This window comes from Eumetopias jubatus, unplaced genomic scaffold, assembly GCF_037043125.1.
Source record: "Eumetopias jubatus isolate StellerSeaLion01/CBP00866 unplaced genomic scaffold, mEumJub1_p1.0 scaffold_5, whole genome shotgun sequence".
Taxonomy (NCBI): Eukaryota; Metazoa; Chordata; class Mammalia; order Carnivora; family Otariidae; genus Eumetopias; species Eumetopias jubatus.
Window position 1 is genome coordinate 35,751,319 of NW_028274811.1, and position 22,839 is coordinate 35,774,157.

Below are 22,839 nucleotides of genomic sequence, written 5' to 3' on the forward strand. Positions count from 1 at the left end.
AGGAGAAGCAAAACTAAGGCTATACAGACACACATCCTGGAGAAGCTGCAGAACACTATAGACAGAGAGAAAATCTATAAAGAAGAACTCTTGAGTAATAAAGAAGAGCCCCACAACCATGGCCTATGATTCAAAGTTGGTTTTGAGGACTTTGTGGTCCGCTTACACTGTGCATCTTGCATTACCCACCCAGGCTCGAGGCAGACAGGCTCTCAGTACACTGCTCATGAAAGATGGATTTCTTACCACGGCCTGCTTCACTGATACCATTCTCTGCCATCTCCTCATCATTTCTGCCTCCTTGAGCCTTCTGTTTACATTTTTCCTCCTCCTCTTCTTCATCATCATCATCACCACCACCACCACCACCACCACCATCCCGCTGTGCACAGCCCTGGGTAGTTTTCAGAGCCTTTTTCACCTGTCTTCCTTGTTTTGTCCTTACAATGTCCCTGTGAGGTAGATCGAGGTAGTAATGTGATTCTTGTGTGGACTCTGGCAGCCACAAACATTTATGTGATGCCTCCGAAGTACCACAGCACTCACTGGGATGGGTGGGATATTTTGAAATCAGTGGGGCAGAAATTCTGAAGCTCAGGTCCCTCCCTTCAAGTGTTTTGGCCACCAGCCTGAAAATAGTTGTAACAAATATTTATTAAGCACCTGTCCTGCCAGGTCTTGGGCATACATTGATAAATAAGGCAGATATGGTGTTTACCTTCGTGGAATTTACAAACCAGATGAGGAGGGGATTATGTCATCTCTTTTCCAGCTGTTTTCATTTGTGGTTCTAAAGCAGACCCCAGTATACTCCTGTACCAAACACTGAGCCAAGGAAATTTATCTTTGCCCAGATTCATAGAGAAGGGTTTGATATCTCAGTAATATTTTTCATCCTCATTAAATTTCATGAAAGATACCTGGATTATAAATACAGGAACACCTTAATAGATGTAGAGCTATATTTATCTTTAAAAATAGAGGAGGTCATCTTTGTTTGGTATGTCGTCTTATTTAGCTGTTACTTTTATTATTATGTCTGGGCCCTTAATATTAAGTCACTGGATCAATAAACATTTAGAAAAAGGTCGATATCAGGTGCCTGGGTGGCTCAGTCAGTTAAGTGTCTGCCTTCAGCTCAGGTCATGATCCCAGGGTCCTGAGATCGAGCCCCATGTTGGGCTCCCTGATCAGTGGGGAGTCTGCTTCTCCCTCTGCCCCTCCCCCCACTCATTCTTTCAATCTCTCTCTCTCTCTCTCAAATAAATAAAATCTTAAAAAAAAGAAAAAGGTCGATATCATTAATAAAGAAATGCAACTTAAAGCCCAAGAGGCACGATACTATTTACTACTTATTAAAAATTTCCAAAATAGTAATGCCTTAGGGGCCAGAGGAACAGGCATACTGAAACATTCTAAGTGAAAATGTAAATTGATAAAGATCTTCTAGGTGACAGTTTGGTAATACATATTAAAAGTATTTATACCCTTTCATCCAGGAATTCTGTTTCTGTGAATTTATTCTAGAGAAAGAAAGTTGTACAAAAACATTTATTTGTGTATAGGCTTACTGAAGTGTTACTGGAGACAAAACATGAAAAACAATCTGAATGTCTAATAGGGGATTTCTTAAATATATTATGGAAGATCCATATAGTGGAATACTATACAACCATAAATATATTGAACAAGGCAATGAATGATATTTGAAAAGTTCATGGTAAAGCAGTAAAAATGGGTTATAAAGCTAGGTGCATGCAATATGATTCCAGGTTCTTTTAAAATATGTGTGTCTGTGTGTGTCTGTGCATGTATGCCTGGGAAAAGCATAGGCCATAATATCTATACCTTAAAACACTGGATGAAATTTAATTATTTCTGATTGGTCGAATTATGGGTGATTTTTATTTTCTTTGTGCTTTTCCATCTTTTTCAGTTATTCTCTGATGCATGCTTTTCACTTGTAACACCAAAAAAAAAAAAAAAAGGAAAACATGTATCTTAGGCTTTTTTTCCCCTAATGGTAGCCACTAAGAGAAAAAATAAAGGACAGCTATTTAAAAATGGCCACTACCCTCAGGACCAAACTGACATCTGATGACATTTACTGATTCTTCTTCAGGAAGACAGAAGCATTTTATTTTATCGGTTTACCCGTGTGTGTGTCCTGGGTGCACTCCAGTGGGAGTCCTACATGAGTGTGTACATGTGTAAGGGAGTGTGCCACCTACATGGGAGTTTGTGTATGTGTAGTAACGTGTCATAGCCGTGCACTGCTGTGGTCCTCACGGGAGTTGCATAGATTGGTGTGTCCAGAAATGCTACCTGTGCTTGGCTGAGCGGTGTGGTTCACACCTCTGAGTCACGACTGCATGCTCTCTCCTCTGGTGCCCCAGGTACAGCTGCAGGCATCCTTTCCTCACTGGGCCCAGAGCCTGAAGAGCTTTCACCTGCACTGGGACTTTGTGAGGCACAGGAGAGAGTGGGTGCACTAATTCTTTGTTGAAACCACTTGCTATTTACACCAGTTTTTTTATCTTTCAATACCAATTCATGGAAAGGACTTGTTTGGGTGAGTTTAAGTACAAGTGGTATTAGTGATATTTTTATAGTGAAATCTGAACCCTGATCTTTCATTGAGTAGCAGGACTTCTTGAACCTTGCTCTTTTCTACCCTGAAGTTTTCCAAACACAAATGATCTTTTTAAAGGCTTACTCTTTTGTTTGTTTCCTGTCCTGTTTAATGATTACATAGCTTTTTATATAACCCAACCAAAGGTGGGTGCATGTCAACAGTCAAGTTTTAGGAAGGTGGCCTTCTGTTTGCAGGACTGAGCAGTAGATCTATTAGCAACTTGCTTTTAGGAGGAGCCACTTCCTAACTGGATTGGGGCAATAGAGATGGATGGCATGGGGGAAGCAGCCAGAAGCCACGGGGCATTATCAGTGTCATGTGGGAAAATATAGGGGTGGCAAAGATTAAAGATTTTGGTGCTTTCAACTGTGCTAAACAGCTCTTGACACAGACTTCAGAATGCCCATGGAAAGGAAGTGAACTCTTCTAGAATGTAACTTTTAAAGAGGTCTCTGGTGGGCATCACTGATGCCTGTGTTTGAAGATAGGACTTCTTTATTGTCCATGCATTTGTGTGTATGATTTGTAGTCTTCTCCTAATTTGCAGACTTCTATACTGAACTCTTTAATGAGAGAGCTCAGCTCACATCTCTCCCCTTAAAGAGAGGCCTTCCCCGGCTCACCTAAGTTGGTCCTTCTCACCAGTTTTGATCATACAACCCTCTTTAATTTCTTCTTACCACTTTCTCAGCCTGACATTCTTACTGTGTTCTTGTGTATTTTCTGTCTTCCTAATTGGAATGTAGTGCCAGTATATTGAAGGAAGAATCTTGTCAGTCTGGTTCACTGCTATATCCCAGTGCCTAGAAGTCATAGCATCTCATAGGTGTTCAGTCCATGGTAGGGAGGAGCAGATGTGGTACGTTTAGGAATATGCAGAAGGCCCAGGTAGTGGGAGCTGTGAATGAGGGCAGAAAGACATGACAGCAGGTTGGAGAGGTAGGCAGTGTCAAATCATGTGGCCTACAGTGAGGAGTTTGGAGTTATTTGAAGATCTGATGTTCATTAAGTTCTTTCATCTCTGAGGATTTATATACGATCCAGATTGGTTTGCTCAAGTCAGCTATTGATGGCTTTTCTACTGGGAATTGTGCACTGTGGTGTCCCTGAAGTGCTTCTTAAGCCTACACTGCCTTTCTCATCCCCATCTCCACTGCCATCAACTTGGCATTCTTCACCTGCCTTTCCAGATGAGCCCAGTAAAGCAAGGTGACAAAAGCTAAGGTGTGAGGCTTTGATGCCTACACAAGTGAAAGCATTCCAGAACTTCGTCATTAAACACTTTGATTTCCCCACTGAAAGATGTTGGGTTCAGGCTTTGTGAATGACACTCTCTGAGAGCCTGAATGATGGGGGGATCAGGAGCCCAGATCTTGACTCCACTGTTTAAATCATTTGGCATCCCTGTTACCAGATACTCTCTGCTGTTCTCTGCCTAATGATAGGTTGGGCTTCTCACATGGGATCCCTAGTTCCTGCTTGACACACTGCTCTTTGTTCTGTAATTTGCTTCCAAAGGAGTAGAATTCAAGGAGTTTCTAGTTTTGTGCTGCCTACGAGGAAGATAAATCAGATTTTGCCAGGCATGCATTGAAGTAAAAACTCTATTGGCATAATTCCCTGATGAATTTATTTTTGTGATTAAGGCAGTAATACAACAGAAGGGTTTGTGTTCACTCTTATTCTAACATGTACCGCTACATATAAACATAATTATTTTATACATGTAAATAAATAAGGTGAGCTACTGTTTCACTTAGGCTTGAGCTTACATGGAAATTTTAGGAGATAACAATGTAGTACAGCAAGGAGATAGGAGAGGTTGGCTCCAAGCTTCAGGAGTAGGGAGACATATGAAGGGGTAATCCACTCAGATTTTTTTCTATCTTTTATGGGCTGTGAAAAGCATGTTATCTTTTTAAAGAATTCTATTCTTTAGCGTGAGACAGATGAACATAGAGAATGTTGATGTTCTGTTCAAATAACTCTTCATGGATGTTAGAGATCTGGGACTTCTTTCATTGTTAGTACTGATTGATCTCCAGAACGTTCCCATGGGGTGTCAGTTCCTGTACATGAAGAGCCATGAACTCTTCAGGACACCTTGAAATAAGTTTTTTTTCTCTTAGTTGAATATCCACATAGGATTCAAAAGTTCTGTGATAGCTCATGTAGGCATATAAATTTCAGTCATTTTGGTACATGGGCCCTTAAAATAAAGCCAGTTCTTTCACTCTTGGCCTCTCAATTTGTTTCGGACTCAAGGTAAGGAACGAAATTTTCTATTTGTTTCCTTTTTGGGGGTGAAAGTACCCTCCTTTTCAAAAATATGCCTGATGAGTTGTTTCCCTGATTTAAAACGTCTCCATGAAAGGAGATAGATGGCCCAGTGTATATGTATGTGACGTGCCTGCATATTTTTTTTTCTGTCAGTTGTCAGTCTCTTACTCTGCAACTCTCCCATATTCCCATCTGTGGATTTGGAATCTTGGTTTGCCCTCCAGGAAGGAGTATGGTCCTTCCCATAAAAATGAGGTTTGTGTTTAATGGGACATGAGGAGTTCTGACTGCTTAGTGTCTCAGACACTGTTGTGGTGGGAGCTAAGCCACATGGCGAAGGGTCATTTGCATAACCTTTGATTTAGCCCCTTTTGTCCCTGTCCTTTGATCTGTAAAATGGGTCTAGTAATAAGGACCTGGCTTCAGAAGACTACTGTTTATTTTAATTAATTAAGATGGTAAAGGTGGTTGAATTCAGTGGGTTTTATAATGACATGTAATATTGGTGTTGTTTGTGGGTGACTGTTAGTTGGGTAACAGGTAAACTAGCACCTAGAGGCTGTTACTCTAGGCCTTCATTTCATATTTGGCTCAACATTCTGTTCTTCCGCCAAGTTCCTAGTGGAGGTCAGCACAATGACTAAGGGAAAAGTGTGGATCGACCTCACAGACTTACCATGTTAACACAGACATAGGTCAAAGGCACAGTGCCTGATAGATTTTAGTTACTCAAATAAATGGGAAAGTGCTGTATTCTAGTTTTTATGGGTCTTAAATTCTTTGAATGGGTTTTATGCTGGTTTGTGAAGTTCTTCTATCTGTCTCTTACATCCCATGGAATTTGAGCCTGTAAGTCTTCGTAACCGAGACCTTTCTGAGTCTACAGAGAGGGGTGACAAGTATTGTTATCCCTCTGATCAGAATGTTCTCATTGCTTTTCATCTCATTGAGTCAAGAACAAAGCTCTTAAAGTCCTATAGGATTTGCCACCTCCAAGGCCATTGCCTGACTTCCCCTAATACTTTCCCCTGTGCTCACTGTGTGGCAGGCATGCTGGCTTTCCTTAGGTAGTGCCAGCATGCCACACATGTTCCTACTTGAGGTATCTGCATCTTTTGTTTGCTCTTTGCAGCTTTCTTCCCAGAGATTTGCGAGATTTGTGTGGCGTGCTTTCTTCCCTCCTTCAGGTTGTTTGTGCGTTCCTCTTTCTCAGTGACACCTTCCCTGACCACCCTGTCTCAAATGCTAATAGTCCCTTCGTCCTCCCTTTCCACCATGTATTCCACCATGTATTACATAAGCAAATGTAAAGACAATTTGCTTATTGTCTGTCCTACCGCAAAAGAATACAAGCTTCTTACAGCAGGGAATTTGGGGAAGTGTCTGTTTTGTTCACTGCTCTATCCCTAGCACTTAAAGCAGTCCCTGGCATATAATGGACACTTGAAAATATTTGATCATTGAAAATACGTGGTGCACTTATTGGCCTCTGTTCTGGGTCACTTTGTACCTCTTTCCTTGGATAGAAAGCCCTCAGGCAACTTCTCTATGACCTGACTTTTTGGACAGTGCTAGCCTAAAGGTGATAGGCTGAGCCACTGAGGGAAGGTGTTGCCACCAACAGGAACTGATAGATTTGCAGCACGTGGTGCCATCGGGTTGGCATGCACAGAGGCAACTTTTAAACTTCTATTTATGTTCTGGTTCTCTCGACTGGAGAACGTAAGCTTCAAAATAAATAAATCATGGGTAATGAATGTGAAAGGACCTTAGAAACTATAAAATGCTTTGAAAATGATAATTCCACTGGACTTGAGAATGTTTCAAATTGTTATACAATTTGAAATGGTTAAGTAATTTTCCAGGAAGAGGGGTTCTGTGGGCCAGCTTTTCTGTAGGTTTTGTTTTTGTTTTTGTTTTTAATGTGAGTGCTATTCCATCCAGGCATGTGAACTGCGTCCTAGAATACAGCTACAGGCTAAAACTTGAAGTGCCCATGACCAGAGAGGGGAAAGCTCACCAGTTAACGTCTGGATGGAAGGCATGTACCTTCTTTGTGCATAAGACTATTCAACTACCAAGTGGCTGAAATAGTGTAGGGCAAATAGAACTCAGGTTGGCCTGTTGTTAGTCTTTAAACGACTGTGATTACTTTCAGAAAATGAGGCAGTTTAGCAAAAGTACAATTCTCATTCTTAACAAAACCCGGCCTATTCTGAAGGGGGCCAGTAATTCCCATAAATATAAATGTAAACATAAAATGTAGTTGCTGAGCTCCTTAGAAACTCTAAAACACCCTGCAAGTGTAAATTAGTGTCATTATTTAACCCTGGAACCCGAAGCACGGCATGGCAGGTCAATGTCACTGTGCTGTTCTACCAGCCATGCAGTCTATAGCAGGGAGTGCTAACCTATCACCACATTGTGTCCAGTGGAGCCAGGACTTAGCCTTGACACTCCTTCCTTGACACAGCACTCCAGACCTCAAGATGGAAGCTATTTGCAAACCCAGCAATAGGCTTATGTTTTGTTGGCAGACATCAGGACCAGTCTGTGGTTATAAAGCACTGCCTAGCACTTCCAGAGTCATGGCTCTCATTTAGACAAAGGAAAACAGATGTGATCCCTGTAACAGTACAGAGGCACTGCATTACAAGCCCCAAAGGGGTTGACTTCTCTCTCCTCCTCTCATAACACTCCCCACCATCATCCTCATCTGGAAATGATTTACCTCCTTCTGCCTCTCAGAGGTCATCGGACCAATCCAGAGTCCCCACCCATGTCCCCTTACAAAAAGGTGCAAGAGGCCCCTCTGCCAAGGCCATTTTCCTTGGAACATGCTCTTTCCTCATTAACTGTATTTCAGGAGAGAACTGCTGATAACATGGGGTGCCAGTCCCCCAACAACTGCCCTGAAGGTATGCTCTTAAGGAGATACACTACTTTTCAGCTAATGTAGCAAACTCAGTGGTCACAAAAGGAACTGTGTCTCCCCCCGGTTGAAATCACATGTGTAACTGTGTTTCTGCAACCTCTAAAGGAAGCCTATAGAATTGACAGTTCTTGCAGAAGGCTCCGCAGAAAAGTCCATGTCGACCTACGGATCTGAAAGGCATGTCAAAGACTCCTTCAGTGGAATGTGCAATGCACAAGAAACTTTTGTGTATGGGTTTTAAGTCAAGACTCAACATGACATTCTGGACTACGTGAGGAAGAGCTCAAGCAGCTCAATTACCGACCCAGAAAGTAAGCTCTCGGTGTTTTACAGACCTCACTAATGAATGAGTCCCGTGGCCTCTGCTGGACTAGCCTTCCCAGTGCTCTGCCAGCCTGCCTCCCACACACCTGTAAATTTGTCAAGCTATAATGGATGGCTGGTGCCAGCAGAGGCTGAGGTCTATGCCTCTCTCCCCAGGATACATAGAGTTCTCAAGCCATTAATAATTCATTCTAGAGTAATGAACATAGCCATATGAACTTGTGAGCAGTAATAATCAAGTGACAGATCAATTTATTACTTCAGTATGCCAAAAGATAATGGTAGTTAGTTTACAAAAGTTACAACTTTCCCCCCAAAAAAGTTTCGTAAGCCTTAGGTCAATGTGTTTTTTAAGGTCTAAAATAAAATAGATTGTTAAAAAGGAAATCAATGATGTTGGGTAATGGCCTCAAGCCTTTTTATATTCAGAGTTGCTTATCTAGAATTACTGTACCTTTTTTCCCAATGCCTTTGGGCACTGGGGCCTGCAAATTAGAGTAATTGTTATTCATTAATTAAATCTAAGAAATGAAACACAACTCCAGACTTTGAAAAGAGAGGTTGGAATAGTTGAGATATATTCCCCCCCAAAAAATCATCAATAATAATTGGAGGTTTTATGAGTAAGTAGCTGGAACGGGAACAGTTGTTTTATGCCTACCCAGACACATCCCATTTAACACCTCATGAATATTCGTTGGACTTCTCCTGGGCTAGGCACTGTGCTCAGTGCTGGTGTTACCACTTAAAATAAGCACAGTCTCTATCCTAAGGCAGTGGAGAGATGTTACTAACATGTAATCAAGATAATACTTCTGCCTTCATTGAGAGGCAGAGGATTGGGGAAAGACTGGACAGAGACTGCAGAAAGGAAGGGGGCCATTTGAGAAGAATAAGAGAACATTCAAGGCAGTGGAATGACAAAGGCAGCTAGGTGTGAAAGTGGGGAGAGGATGGATAGTAAATTGCTGTAATAATAATCACTATGTTTCCCACACATTGCCATATTTAATCTGCACAACCACCTCATGAAGTAGACATATTATTCACCTCCCTTCAAAGACGAGCCCAAAGCTGAGACGTTGAGCGGTTTGTCCAGGGACCCAGAGCTGGGAGATGGCAGAGGAGGGCTTAGAGGTGAGTTGGGAAAGGAGTCTGGGCTTTACATTAAAGACAATGGAGCCCATCAAGGGTTTTATAATCAGACCAAACAGTAGCAGCATTGCTAAATACTTTACACACACCGTGTCATTGTGTTCTCTCCCAACCGCCCAGTGACGTTTGAGGCCGTTGTAGTTGTCAGCAGAGAAATGTCTTGATCAAGGCTGAGTTATAGAAGTAACTGGTGGTGGCAGTCAGGATACAGTGGACCCTAGAGATGCTAGTCAGGGATCCTAGTTAGGAGGCTGTTGGTTTAGTCAGATGTAGTGTTGATGGTAAAAAAGTGATCATCCAAACCATATGTTTTTATATTGGTCTCCAATTTAAAAGTACTTTCATACATAAATAGCTTGTTGACTCATTTGCACAAGAGACTTTTGTGACCGGAGGGGTAAGTCTAATGACTTTGCTCAGTTGGGAGGGAGAAGTATAAGGGCACGGAATTCGCTTACTGCACACAGGAGCCCATGATGAGAGGAGTAATGTTACAAGCAGCTTGTAAATGGGCATACTTGCTGATTGACTGAGTTACAGAACCAAAGTCTTTCCCCCTTGCCGGGTAAGAACCTGACCCTCTGCACTGAACATGAGACAGAAATGTGATACAGCTCTGCGTAGATGGGACGCTATGTAAGTAAAATCAAGAGCTTCCACTAGAACTCAAAAAATGCTTGAAATTACTTTTATGTGGACCAGAAACAGGACAGTATATCAGTGGCAACTGTCCTTGCTTAGCAGTCAAAAGGCAAGTTCTCTTCGTTTCTGGCTGGTTCCACAGTTAAAAGTTTCACGGACCTAACCACCCCCTGCCCCTTTCAGAGAAGAAAGTTTTTTTTATGACATTAGACTTTTAGCCCTAGAAAATTATAGAAAAGTCCACATCTGCTGATAAAATTGGTTGATGTAGTAATTTCAGTGAAGGTTCAGTTTCACCACCAGCACTTTAAGGCAGTAGAACGTCTTCTCCTCCTACAAAATAGAAGTATTCAAGAGAAACAGTGCAGGCATTTATAGAATTGTGTGCAAAAATACTCTGGATAAATAGCGCTAAATGCTGGGGAGGTATGTCTGTGCAAACTGCTATCTCTGTCCAATTTCTCTCTCGTTTCTAGTAATGAATAGTTTCCTTTTTCTAACAGGTGATTTAGGGAAGCCCCTAATATTTTCTTAACAATACTAAATTGGGCTTAACTTTTAACTTATTTGTTGTCAGTAGATCATTTGTATATTTTTAAACACAGGGCCAGCAAATGAACAATTAAGTTTTGTGGCTAGGTCACAGTTTGGAGTTCAGATATATGTTGTGAGTACTATTTATCCAAAAATATGTATATGTATTTAGCAGATTACTTAGATCCAGCTACTGCTGACCCTGTGTGTTCGTTAGATTTTGGGTATAAGTGACATTATAAACATAGCCATACACATGGATACACAGTAGTACACTTTTATTTCTGTTTATGCCATATGTGTCGCTTAATGTAAGCCACATGTTTAGTGCAATGGGGTTTAATACTCTGAGCCTAAAGTGCTGAATTTCCCAAGATCTATTAGTCTTAAAAATTAGGTCTTGAGGGGCGGAGCAAGATGGTGGAGGAGTAGGAGATCTAGATTTCGTCTGGTCTCAGGAATTCAGCTGAATAGGGATCAAACCATTCTGAACACCTACGAACTCAACAGGAGATCGAAGAGGAGAATAGCAACAACTCTCTGAACAGAGAAGCGACGACTTACTGGAAGGTAGGACGTGCGGAGAAGTGAATCCGAGGCGATATTCGGGAGGATAGACGGCGGGGGAGGGGACCTCCGTCGGCCGCTTCAGGCAAGTGATATAGAGCTGCGGAACACAAAATCGGACCTTTCAGAAGTTGGCTGCGTTGAGGGACGTCGCTGCAGTGGCTAAGCGGGGGGTGGAATCCTCCCGGGACAGTGTGGTCTTAGGACCCTCGGGGTCACGGAAAGACCGGGGGTGCCTGAGTGCGGCAGAGCTCCCAGGTACCGGAGCGGGGAAGCCGGCTGCAGAGATGGAGCCGAGGCGCGGGCTCTCAGCTTGGGGTTGCCATAAACTGTGATCCACGGCCCAGTTGGGCCACTGCTCCTCCAGCAGGGACCCAATAAGTGGCAGAGCCGGGGAGACTCCCCTTCCTCCCTGGGGAGGAGCGGCGCGGGAGCGCACCGCAGGGATCTGCTGGGTTTGGAGACTCCACACGGGGTCGGGTGCCAGAGATACAAACGCTCGGTCACAGGCTGGGTGAGCATGGAGTGCGGCCAGAGACCAGGGAGACAGGGGTGACTGCTTTTCTCTGGGGGCGCACTGAGGAGCGGGGCCCCGAGTTCTCAGCTCCTCCGGGTGGAGATTGGGAGGCCACCATTTTCGCCCTGGTCCTCCAAAGCTGTACCGAGAGCTTGCAGGGAACAAAAGCTCCTGAGAGCAAACCCGAGCAGCTTGCTTAGCCCAGACCGACAAGGGTGGGGCAATTCAGCCTCCAGCAAAGACATTTGGAAACCACGGCAACAGGCCCCTCCCCCAGAAGATCAGCACGAACAGCCAGCAAGCCAAGACCAAGTTTACCATCAAGGACAACGGGAGAACTCCAGCGCTAGGGGAGTACTGCACATAGAATTCATGGCTTTTTTTTTTTTTTTACCATGATTCATTAGTTCATCAAAGTTAATTTTTTTAACTTTTTTTTAATTTTTCTTTTTCCCTTTTTCAACCAACATCTTATCAATCCCTTTTTTAAAAAAACATTTTTTATTTTTCATTTTTAAGTCATATTTTATCCCTTCATAGTAGTTACCCTTATTTTTGGCATATATATATATAAGTTGTTCTCTCTTTAAAATTTTGAGATACAGTTTCTTCTAACAGATCAAAATATACCCTAAATCACTAGTGTATGGCTTTGTTCTAGTCTCCTGCCTGATCACATTCTTTCCTTTTTTTTTTCTTTTTTTTAAATCTTCTTCTTTCTTTTTTCAAACAACTTATCAATTCCTTTTATAAAATCTTTTATAATTTTCATCTTTACAGTCATCTTCCATCCCTTCATTGTATCAACCCTTATTTTGTACATATATGTCTTTCATCCTTTAAAATTTTAGGAGGCACTTTTTTCTAACAGACCAAAACACGCCCAAAATCTAATGTGTGGCACTGATCTATGCACTAGCCTGATCATATTTGATCATATTCTGCTTTTTTTGTATTCTGTTTTTGTTTTTATCTTTTTTTTTCTTTTTTTTTTTCCTCTTTCTTTTTTCTTTCTTTCCCTTTCTTTTCCCCTGGTTTCAGGTCTTTTCTGATTTGTATACAGTATATTTGCTGGGGACGTTGTTAACCTGTTAGCATTTTGTTCTCTCATTCATCTAGTCTCCTCTGGACAAAATGACAAGACGAAAGAAATCACCTCAGCAAAAAGAACAAGAGGTAGTACCGTCAGCCAGGGACCTACTCAATACGGACATTAGTACGATGTTGGACCTAGAGTTCAGAATCATGACTTTAAAGATACTAGCTGGGCTTGAAAAAAGTGTGGAAATTATTAGAAAAACGCTTTCTGGAGAAATAAAAGAACTAAAATCTAACCAAGTCGAAATCCAAAAGGCTATTGATGAGGTGCGATCAAAAATGGGGGCACTAACTGCTAGGATAAATGAGGCAGAAGACAGAATCAGTGATATAGAAGACCAAATGATGGAAAATAAAGAGGATGAGAAAAAGAGAGATAAACAACTACAAGAACACGAGGGTAGAATTCGAGAGATAAGCGATACGATAAGACGAAACAACATTAGAATAATTGGAATCCCAGAAGAAGAAGAAAGAGAGAGAGGGGCAGAAGGTATATTGGAGCAAATAATAGCAGAGAACTTCCCTAATGTGAGGAAGGAAACAGGCATCAAAATCCAGGAGGCACAGAGAACCCCTCTCAAAATCAATAATCATAGGTCAACACCCCAACATCTAATAGTAAAACTTACGAGTCTCAGAGACAAAGAGAAAATCCCGAAAGCAGCTCGGGAGAAGAGATATGTAACCTACAATGGTAGAAATATTAGATGGGCAACAGACCTATCCACAGAGACCTGGCAGGCCAGAAAGGACTGGGAAGATATCTTCAGAGCACTAAACGAGAAAAATATGCAGCCGAGAATACTATATCGAGCTAGGCTGTCATTGAAAATAGAAGGAGAGATAAAAAGCTTCCAGGACAAACAAAAACTAAAGGAATTTGCAAACACAAAACCAGCCCTCCAAGAAATATTGAAAGGGGTCCTCTAAGCAAAGGGAGAGCCTAAAAGCAGCATAGATCAGAAAGGAACACAGACAATATACAGTAACAGTCACCTTACAGGCAATACAATGGCACTAAATTCATACCTTTCAATAGTTACCCTGAATGTAAATGGGCTAAATGCCCCAATCAAAAGACATAGGCTATCAGATTGGATTAAAAAATAAGACCCATCAATATGCTGTCTGCAAGAGACTCATTTTAGACTCAAAGACACCCCCAGATTGAAAGTGAGGGGGTGGAAAACCATTTACCATGCTAATGGACACCAAAAGAAAGCTGGGGTGGCAATCCTTATATCAGACAAATTAGATTTTAAAACAAAGAGTATAATAAGAGATGAGGAAGGACACTCTATCCTACTTAAAGGGTCTATCCAACAAGAAGATCTAACAACTGTAAATATCTCTGCCCCTAACATGGGAGCAGCCAATTTTATAAGGCAATTAATAACAAAAGCGAAGAAACACATTGACAACAAAGTTGTGTGGGGGACTTTAACACCCCCCTGACTGAAATGGACAGATCATCTAAGCAAAAGATCAGCAAGGAAATAAAGACTATAAATGACACACTGGACCAAATGGACTTCACAGACATATTCAGAACATTCTATCCCAAAGCAACGGAATACACATTCTTCTCTAGTGCCCATGGAACATTCTCCAGAATAGATCACATCCTAGTCACAAATCAGGTCTCAACCGGTACCAAAAGATTGGGATTATTCCCTGCATATTTTCAGACCACAATGCTTTGAAACTAGAACTCAATCACAAGAGGAAAGTCGGAAAGAACTCAAATACATGGAGGCTAAAGAGCATCCTACTAAAGAATGAATGGGTCAACCAGGAAATTCAAGAAGAATTAAAAAAATTCATGGAAACCAATGAAAATGAAAACACAACTGTTCAAAATCTTTGGGATACAGCAAAGGCAGTCCTGAGAGGAAAGTATATAGCAATACAAGCCTTTCTCAAGAAACAAGAAAGGTCTCTAATACACAACCTAACCCTACACCTAAAGGAGCTGGAGAAAGAACAGCAAATAAAGCCTAAACCCAGCAAGAGAAGAGAAATAATCAAGATCAGAGCAGAAATCAATGAACTAGAAACGAAAAGAACAGTAGAACAGATCAACGAAACTAGGAGCTGGTTCTTTGAAAGAATTAACAAGATTGATAAACCCCTGCCCAGACTTATCAAAAAGAAGAGATAAATGACCCAAATCAACAAAATCAGGAATGAAAGAGGAGAGATCACAACCAACACCAAAGAAATACAAACAATTATAAGAACATATTATGAGCAACTCTATGCCAGCAAATTAGATAACCTGGAAGAAATGGGTGCATTCCTAGAGATGTATCAACTACCAAAACTGAACCAGGAAGAAATAGAAAACCTGAACAGACCTATAGCCACTAAGGAAATTGAAGCAGTCATCAAAAATCTCCCAACAAACAAAAGCCCAGGGCCAGATGGCTTCCCAGGGGAATTCTACCAGACATTTAAAGAAGAATTAATACGTATTCTCCTGAAACTGTTCCAAAAAATAGAAATGGAAGGAACACTTCCATACTCGTTTTATGAGGCCACCATTACCTTGATCCCAAAACCAGACAAAGACCCCATCAAAAAGGAGAATTACAGACCAATATCCTTGATGAACATGGATGCAAAAATTCTCACCAACGTACTAGCCAGTACGATCCAACAGTACATTAAAAGGATTATTCACCACCACCAAGTGCGATTTATCCCTGGGCTGCAAGGCTGGTTCAACATCCGCAAATCAATCAACGTGATACAATACATTAACAAAACAAAGAACAAGAATCATATGATCCTCTCAATAGATGCAGAAAAAGCATTTGACAAAGTACAGCATCCTTTCTTGATTAAAACTCTTCAGAGTATAGGGATAGAGGGTACATACCTCAATATCATAAAAGCTATCTATGAAAAACCTACAACGAATATCATTCTCAATGGGGAAAAGCTGAGAGCTTTTCCCCTAAGGTCAGGAACGCGGCAGGGATGTCCACTCTCACCACTGCTATTCAACATAGTATTAGAAGTCCTAGCCACAGGAATCAGACAACAAAAAGAAATCAAAGGCATCCGAATTGGCAAAGAGGAAGTCAAACTCTCACTCTTTGCAGATGATGTGATATTGTATGTGGAAAACCCAAAAGACTCCCCCCCAAAACTGCTAGAACTCATACAGGAATTCAGTAAAGTAGCAGGATATAAAGTCAATGCACAGAAATCAGTGGCATTCCTATACACCAACAACAAGACAGAAGAGAGACAAATCAAGTAGTCGATCCCATTTACAATTGCACCCAAAACCATAAGATACCTAGGAATAAATTTAACCAAAGAGGCAAAGGATCTGTACTCAGAAAACTATAAAATACTCATGAAAGAAATTGAAGAAGACACAAAGACATGGAAAAATGTTCCATGCTTATGGATTGGGAGAATCAACATTGTGAAGATGTCAATGCTACCTAGAGCAGTCTACACATTCAATGCAATCCCCATCAAAATACCATCCACTTTTTTTAAAGAAATGGAACAAATAATCCTAAAATTTGTATGGAACCAGAAGAGACTCCGAATACCCAGAGGAATATTGAAAAAGAAAAGCAAAGCTTGCGGCATCACAATTCCGGACTTCCAGCTCTATTACAAAGCTGTCATCATCAAGACAGTATGGTACTGGCACAAAAACAGACACATAGATCAATGGAACAGAATCGAGAGCCCAGAAATGGACCCTCAACTCTATGGTCAACTTATCTTTGACAAAGCAGGAAAGATGTCCAATGGCAAAAAGACAGTCTCTTCAACAAATGGTGTTGGGAAAATTGGACAGCCACATGCAGAAGAATGAAACTGGACCATTTCCTTACACCACACACAAAAATAGACTCCAAATGGATGAAAGACCTAAATGTGAGACAGCAGTCCATCAAAATCCTAAAGGAGAACACAGGTAGCAACCTCTTCGACCTCAGCCGCAGGAACTTCTTCCTAGAAACATCGCCAAAGGCAAGGGAAACAAGGTCAAAAATGAACTATTGGGATTTCATCAAGATAAAAAGCTTTTGCACAGCAAGAGAAACAGTCCACAAAACCAAAAGACAACCGACAGAATGGGAGAAAATATTTGCAAATGACATATCAGATAAAGGGCTAGTATCCAAAATCTATAAAGAACTTATCAAACTCAACACCCAAAGAACAAATAATCCAATCAAGAAATGGGCAGAAGACATGAACAGACATTTTTCCAAAGAAGACATCCAAATGGCCAACAGACCCATGAAAAAGTGCTCAACATCGCTCGGCATCAGGGAAATCCAAATCAAAACCTCAATGAGATACCACCTCACACCAGTCAGAATGGCTAAAATTAACAAGTCAGGGAACGACAGATGTTGGCGGGGATGTGGAGAAAGGGGAACCCTCCTACACTGTTGGTGGGAATGCAAACTGGTGCAATCCCTCTGGAAAACAGTATGGAGGTTCCTCAAACAGTTGAAAATAGAGCTACCATACGATCCAGCAATTGCACTACTGGGTATTTACCACAAAGACAGAAATGTAGGGATCCGAAGGGGTACGTGCACCCCAATGTTTATAGCAGCAATGTCCACAGTAGCCAAACTGTGGAAAGAGCCAAGATGTCCGTCGACAGATGAATGGATCAAGAAGAACTGGTATATATACACAATGGAATATAATGCAGTCATCAAAAGGAATGAGATCTTGCCATTTGCAATGACGTGGATGGAACTGGAAGGTGTTATGCTGAGTGAAATAAGTCAATCAGAGAAAGGCATGTATCATATGGCCTCACTGATATGAGGAATTCTTAATCTCAGGAAACAAACTGAGGGTTGCTGGAGTGGGGGGGGTGGGATGGATGGGGTGGCTGGGTGATAGACATTGGGTAGGGTATGTGCTATGGTGAGCGCTGTGAATTGTACAAGACTGTTGAATCACAGATCTGTACTTCTGAAACAAATAATGCAACATATGTTAAGAAAAAAGAAAAAGAAGAAGATAGCAGGAGGGGAAGAATGAAGGGGAGTAAATCAGAGTTGGAAACGAACCATGAGATTCGATGGACTCTAAAAAACAAACTGAGGGTTCTAGAGGGGAGGAGGGTAGGGGGATGGGTTAGCCTGGTGATGGGTATTAAAGAGGGCACGTTCTGCATGGAGCACTGGGTGTTATGCACAAACAATGAATCATGGAACACTACATCAAAAACTAATGATGTAATATATGGTGATTAACATATCAATAAAAAAATTTTTTAAAAAATTAGGTCTTGTTTTGTGCCTGTATTTGCAAGTGTATTAAAGCCATCAAGAGTTTTTATATTTGCACTAGAGAAAATGCTAAAGATCACAGTGGTTTAAGCAACAGCCAAGTATAAAAGTCGTAACTAAAAGAGATGAGCAGTTAGCTGGATTTGCAGAACAGGGATTCAGATGTGCAAAGTTTCACATTTTGGAGGGCAGCTGCTTTGGTTGGTTGGTTGATTGGTGGTTGGTAGGCAAAACAGAATTGGGTAAAGGAGTGTCATGTCCTGGAAGAGCAAAATAGCCAGAATACTGAAGATTTCTGAAGACTTTGGGGGACAAAAATACAAGTAGAGAAGTCTCTCTTTGGACTCAAAGACATCCTAAGACGTCCCAGAGTCTGGCTCCTATCGGATGAGGAGTCTGAAGATAGGGAAGTCAGCTGTCTATTTGTACTGTCTTTCTCTCATTTGTGCCTTTTCTTTTCCTTCCTCTCAGTGTTGCTAACAACCACAAGCAGAATCTGATGACAGTGGCAAACCTCGGCGTGGTGTTTGGACCCACCCTGCTGCGTCCTCAGGAAGAAACAGTAGCAGCCATCATGGACATCAAGTTTCAGAACATTGTTATTGAGATCCTAATAGAAAATCACGAAAAGGTAATATATCATTGGTCATTGTGAGTGAAGAATCGTCTTTGGGGGGAACCTGAGTTGGAAATGACATTCAGGGTTGAAGCAGGTTCCCATTGCTAATGGCTCTTACACCATGATGCTGCTGAAGCTGCTGCTGATGGTGGTGATGTTGGTGATGGTCATCATCTTGTCATGCAACAGTGGCCAAATGGAGAGTAGGGAAGAGCAGTGGTGATTATGGTAGCAGTTGTTGTGGGCAACATTGGTTGAGCATTTTTTCTGTACTAAAAACTGTGCTAAGTGAGCCTCCTTTAGAAAAGGCCCCTTACCCATTTTTTACGTGGTTGTCTGCTCATGAATTTGAGGTTTTTCCCTTAATATTAGGGAGGGTAACCTTTTTTTTATCTATAGTGCCAATATTTTTCCTAATCTGTAGTTTACCCTCCAGTTCTCTAAATGGTATATTTTTTCATACTGTTCTGTTGGGAGGAGTCTGTCTTGTCTTTTAGGGCCATGGAGTTTCTGGTCTTAAAAAGATCTCTCTCATCCCACATAATGAAGTTTGTCAACAGAGCTGCCCTTACAAAACTCGGATGGGGGCCATGAAGTTTTATGCATCTGTCCCACCTTAGTTCTGAGTAGCACATCCTTAAGAAGCTTCTCAGAACTTGTAGGCTCCCCTAGAACACCATTTGACAGCCACAGTGCTGGGATATAATAAAAAGTAATTTAAAAAATGCTGTACCTCCTAAATGAAAACTCTACCTCGAATGGTGATTTAATTGTGCTAGATAGCCTGCAAAATAAATCTGTAATCAGACCACTTCTTATCACTTGTCTGCACTGATAATACTCTGACACAAGCCGTCATCATCTCTTGTCTCAATATTTACAACAGCATCCTCATTTGTTCCCTTCCCCTACCCTTGGCCTGTCTATTTTGATAACAGCCACCAGAGTGAGATTTTTTTAAGTGCTAAGTCAAATCATATCATTCGTCTGCTGATTACCTTCCAGTGACTTCCCATTTCATAGCATGAAAGTCAGAGCCCTTATAAGAGCCTGGAAGGTCCTACACAGGCTCTGTTACTTACCTCATCTCATCTACGGCCTTCTCTTTTAGTTCACTCCAATGGCCACCTTGAATGCCTTGCTGTTCATTACACATCTCAGCACGCACACCTCAAGGCCTTTGCAGTTGCTTTTCCCAGCACTTGGAACAATCTTTCTCCACGTAACTTTATGGCATACTTCCTCACCTCTTTTAGGCCTTCTAAATGAGGCCTACCTAGATCTTTCTGTTTAAAATTGCATATGTTCCCAACTACAGCATTCCCCTTCTCCCTGATACTGTTTTATATCTCCACAGCATTTAACACTTCCTACTATAGTACATAATTTGCCTACTGATTAAATATCTTGCCTTTCTGACCTCCACTAGGATATATGCTTCTTGCATGCAGGGACTTTTATCTGTTTTGTCCACTGCTTTATCCCCAGGTCCTCAGTAGGCACTCAGTACATATGTGGTGGATGAACAAATGGGCTCTTGTGGTATTTGGCCTCCATAATGGTTCCAAGTGACCCTTTGTCACCTGGTATTCACTGCTCTGTGTAGTTCCCTCTCTGAAGAGGGGATCCTAGTATTAATCCCAATGTGATTGATAGGAAATTACAAAACTAATGGAGACTGACTCTGGAGACTGATCAAATAAGAACTTGCAGCATTTGCTTTGGCTTCTGGATTTGCTCACTCTAGGGGAAGCAAGCTACCATGTTGTGACAGTAGTCACACAACCCTGTGGGGAGGAAGTGAGGCTTCCTGCCAACAAGCAGACCAGTTGGGCCACTATATGAGTGAGTCACTTGGATGTCAATCCTTTAGTCCTGGTCAGTCCTTCAGATGATGCAGCCCCAATGGACATCTTGTGTGCAACCTCATAAGAGACCAGTGAGCTAAGCCCCTGCTGAATTCCTGACTCATAAAAACTGGAGAGACACTAAATGTTTTAAGCCACTGAGTTTTCAAGGTAATTTGTTGTGGAGCATTAATAACTACTAAAGAACCTCTGAATATAAACATTCACAAAATAACAAGTATCCTGCAAAGTTGTTTAAGTGGCATGGCCTCCCTTTTACATGGTTAATAAAGAGATAGGAAATCAAAGGATTTATTTGAAGAAATTATCTTTTCTCTATTCCAAATTTTGGACCTCCATCCAGCCACCTCCCTCAAATATAGTTAAATCAGGTATAAGTAAACTTTATGTGATATATGAGAAAAATGAACTTGTGAAAAGGGAATATAATTGAATAGCAGTTAAAAATGGTTTCTAGGGATGCCTCAGTGGCTCAGTTGGTTAAGTGTCTGCCTTCGGCTCAGGTCATGATCCCAGGGTCCTGGGATCAAGCCCTGTGTTGGATTACCTGCTCAGCAAGGGAGCCGCTTCTCCCTCTGCCTGCCACTCCTCCGTGTGTGCACATACTCTCTCTGTCAAATAAATAAATAAAATCTTTTTTAAAAAATGGTTTCTAAAGACAAACCATCTGGATTCAGATCTGCCACCTCTTTCTAGATATGTGACTATGAACAGATTACTTAACTTCTCTGTGCTCATAAAAGTACTTTCAGTGCAGTCTAACTGATGGAACAAATAACCCCCAAATATCAGTGACTCAGGAGGATAGAAGTTTATCTCTTGCTCACAAAAGAGTTCTCCGTGGATATTATGAAGGTGGTATCCTCTGTGGCAATTAAGCAACTCAGGTGCCTTCCATCTGGTAGCTCTGCCTTCTGCTCTGCAGATCTCTGCAATCAACCAGTTGGATGAAATGAGAGAGTCTGGAAGACTGGGTAAGATTGTATAGACTAGGGCACCTGGGTGGCTCAGTTGGTTAAGTGACTCCCTTCGGCTCAGGTCATGATCCTGGAGTCCCTGGATCAAGTCCTGCATCGGGCTCCCTGCTCGGCAGGGAGTCTGCTTCTCCCTCTGACCCTCCTCCCTCTCATGTGCTCTCTCTCTCAAATAAATAAATTAAATGTTTTAAAAAAAAGATTGTATAGACTAAGCACAGAGGATGCTTTCCTTATTTTCTTCCACATTCTGTTAGTCAGAAGTCAGTCACATGGCGACATCTAACTGTAAGGGAGGCTGGGAAAGCAAGCTAACTGTGTGCTCAGAGCAAGGGGAAGCGAGTTTGATGACCAACTAGCCAGTTTGCCACATTCCTTCAGTTGGTTTTCTCTGAGGATTAAATAAGGTATGATATGTAGAGGACTTAGCCAGGAATCTGGCATGAAATAAGGTTTAATAACTGTAAACCATTGTTTTTAGCAGTCTCAACAGAGTGCTCTGAAAATAGAGCTCAAGTCCACTTCTGAATGTCACATGTCCCCCTCTCCCAAAATAAAACTTTTTGTAATTTGATCTTTTCTTGAATAAAATATTAAATGTTGAGACAGATATGCAAAGAATGAACAGTGTGATTATGTTCCATCTCCTCAAAGGGGCTGTATTTAAGCCGATATCAGGCGGTGTCCAATGATTTTTTGAACTATAACTCTTTTTGGTGTCTTTGGGCTTTCAAAGCCAGCAAGCAAATTCAAAAGTAGCATGATAGAAAAAGGACCAGAAAGTGCTAATAACAATATTGAAACTTGGGTAAACAAGCAGCCCTCCTGCTGAAGGCACAAAATACAGAAATAGAAATGAAATATGAAGTGCATGGCCAGGACTGTAAGTATATGGGCAAGAACTGGTGGAAAATACTCAGCTGGTTTGGTGGGTTATAAATTATGGTACTCTGTGCTGTGTGTTTGTTAAGGTACCTACAGTATTAAGAGTATTACACTTCTTCATTATATGCTCCTTTTCATTAGTCTATGCCAGAGAGTGGGATGAATCACATTGAGGGTTTATATTCCTGTGGGAATCAGTGATGAAAGAGTATGAGTGAAAACATTTCTTGGATGCAGACTGCCCCAGAGTGCCTGTCCCCAGTCCTGAAGGAGCCTAGTGTACCACCTTGATAGAGGTTTTTTAATTGGGGGTCCACGATGGGCCAAAGTTTGCAAGACCTGGATATGTACATTCTTCTAGGGGGAAAGTCCTTCATATTCATCAGGTTTGCCTTTCTGGTAAAAACAACTTAGAATTAGTCAACTAGACTCCTTTTTAAATATAGCTTTAGGTCTGGTCTGGTATAAAATGAGCAGTTCCTGCTTTAGGCTCCTTTTGGAACCTATGAAGT

The 22,839-nt window shown here is 41.5% G+C and overlaps 1 protein-coding gene across 12 annotated transcripts in view; it reads left to right on the top strand.

Moving 5' to 3' along the window:
• Positions 1 to 22,839, top strand: part of ARHGAP26 (Rho GTPase activating protein 26) — a 452,567-nt gene that overhangs the window by 322,272 nt on the left and 107,456 nt on the right. For all 12 annotated transcript variants that reach the window (XR_015768163.1, XR_015768164.1, XR_015768165.1 and 9 more), the window contains one exon: positions 18,453 to 18,612. Coding sequence is in view for 9 of the 12 variants with exons in the window: in XM_088023297.1 (XP_087879423.1) it covers positions 18,453 to 18,612 (160 nt within the window). In the remaining 3 variants the exon portion in view is untranslated. The remainder of the gene's footprint in view (positions 1 to 18,452; positions 18,613 to 22,839) is intronic.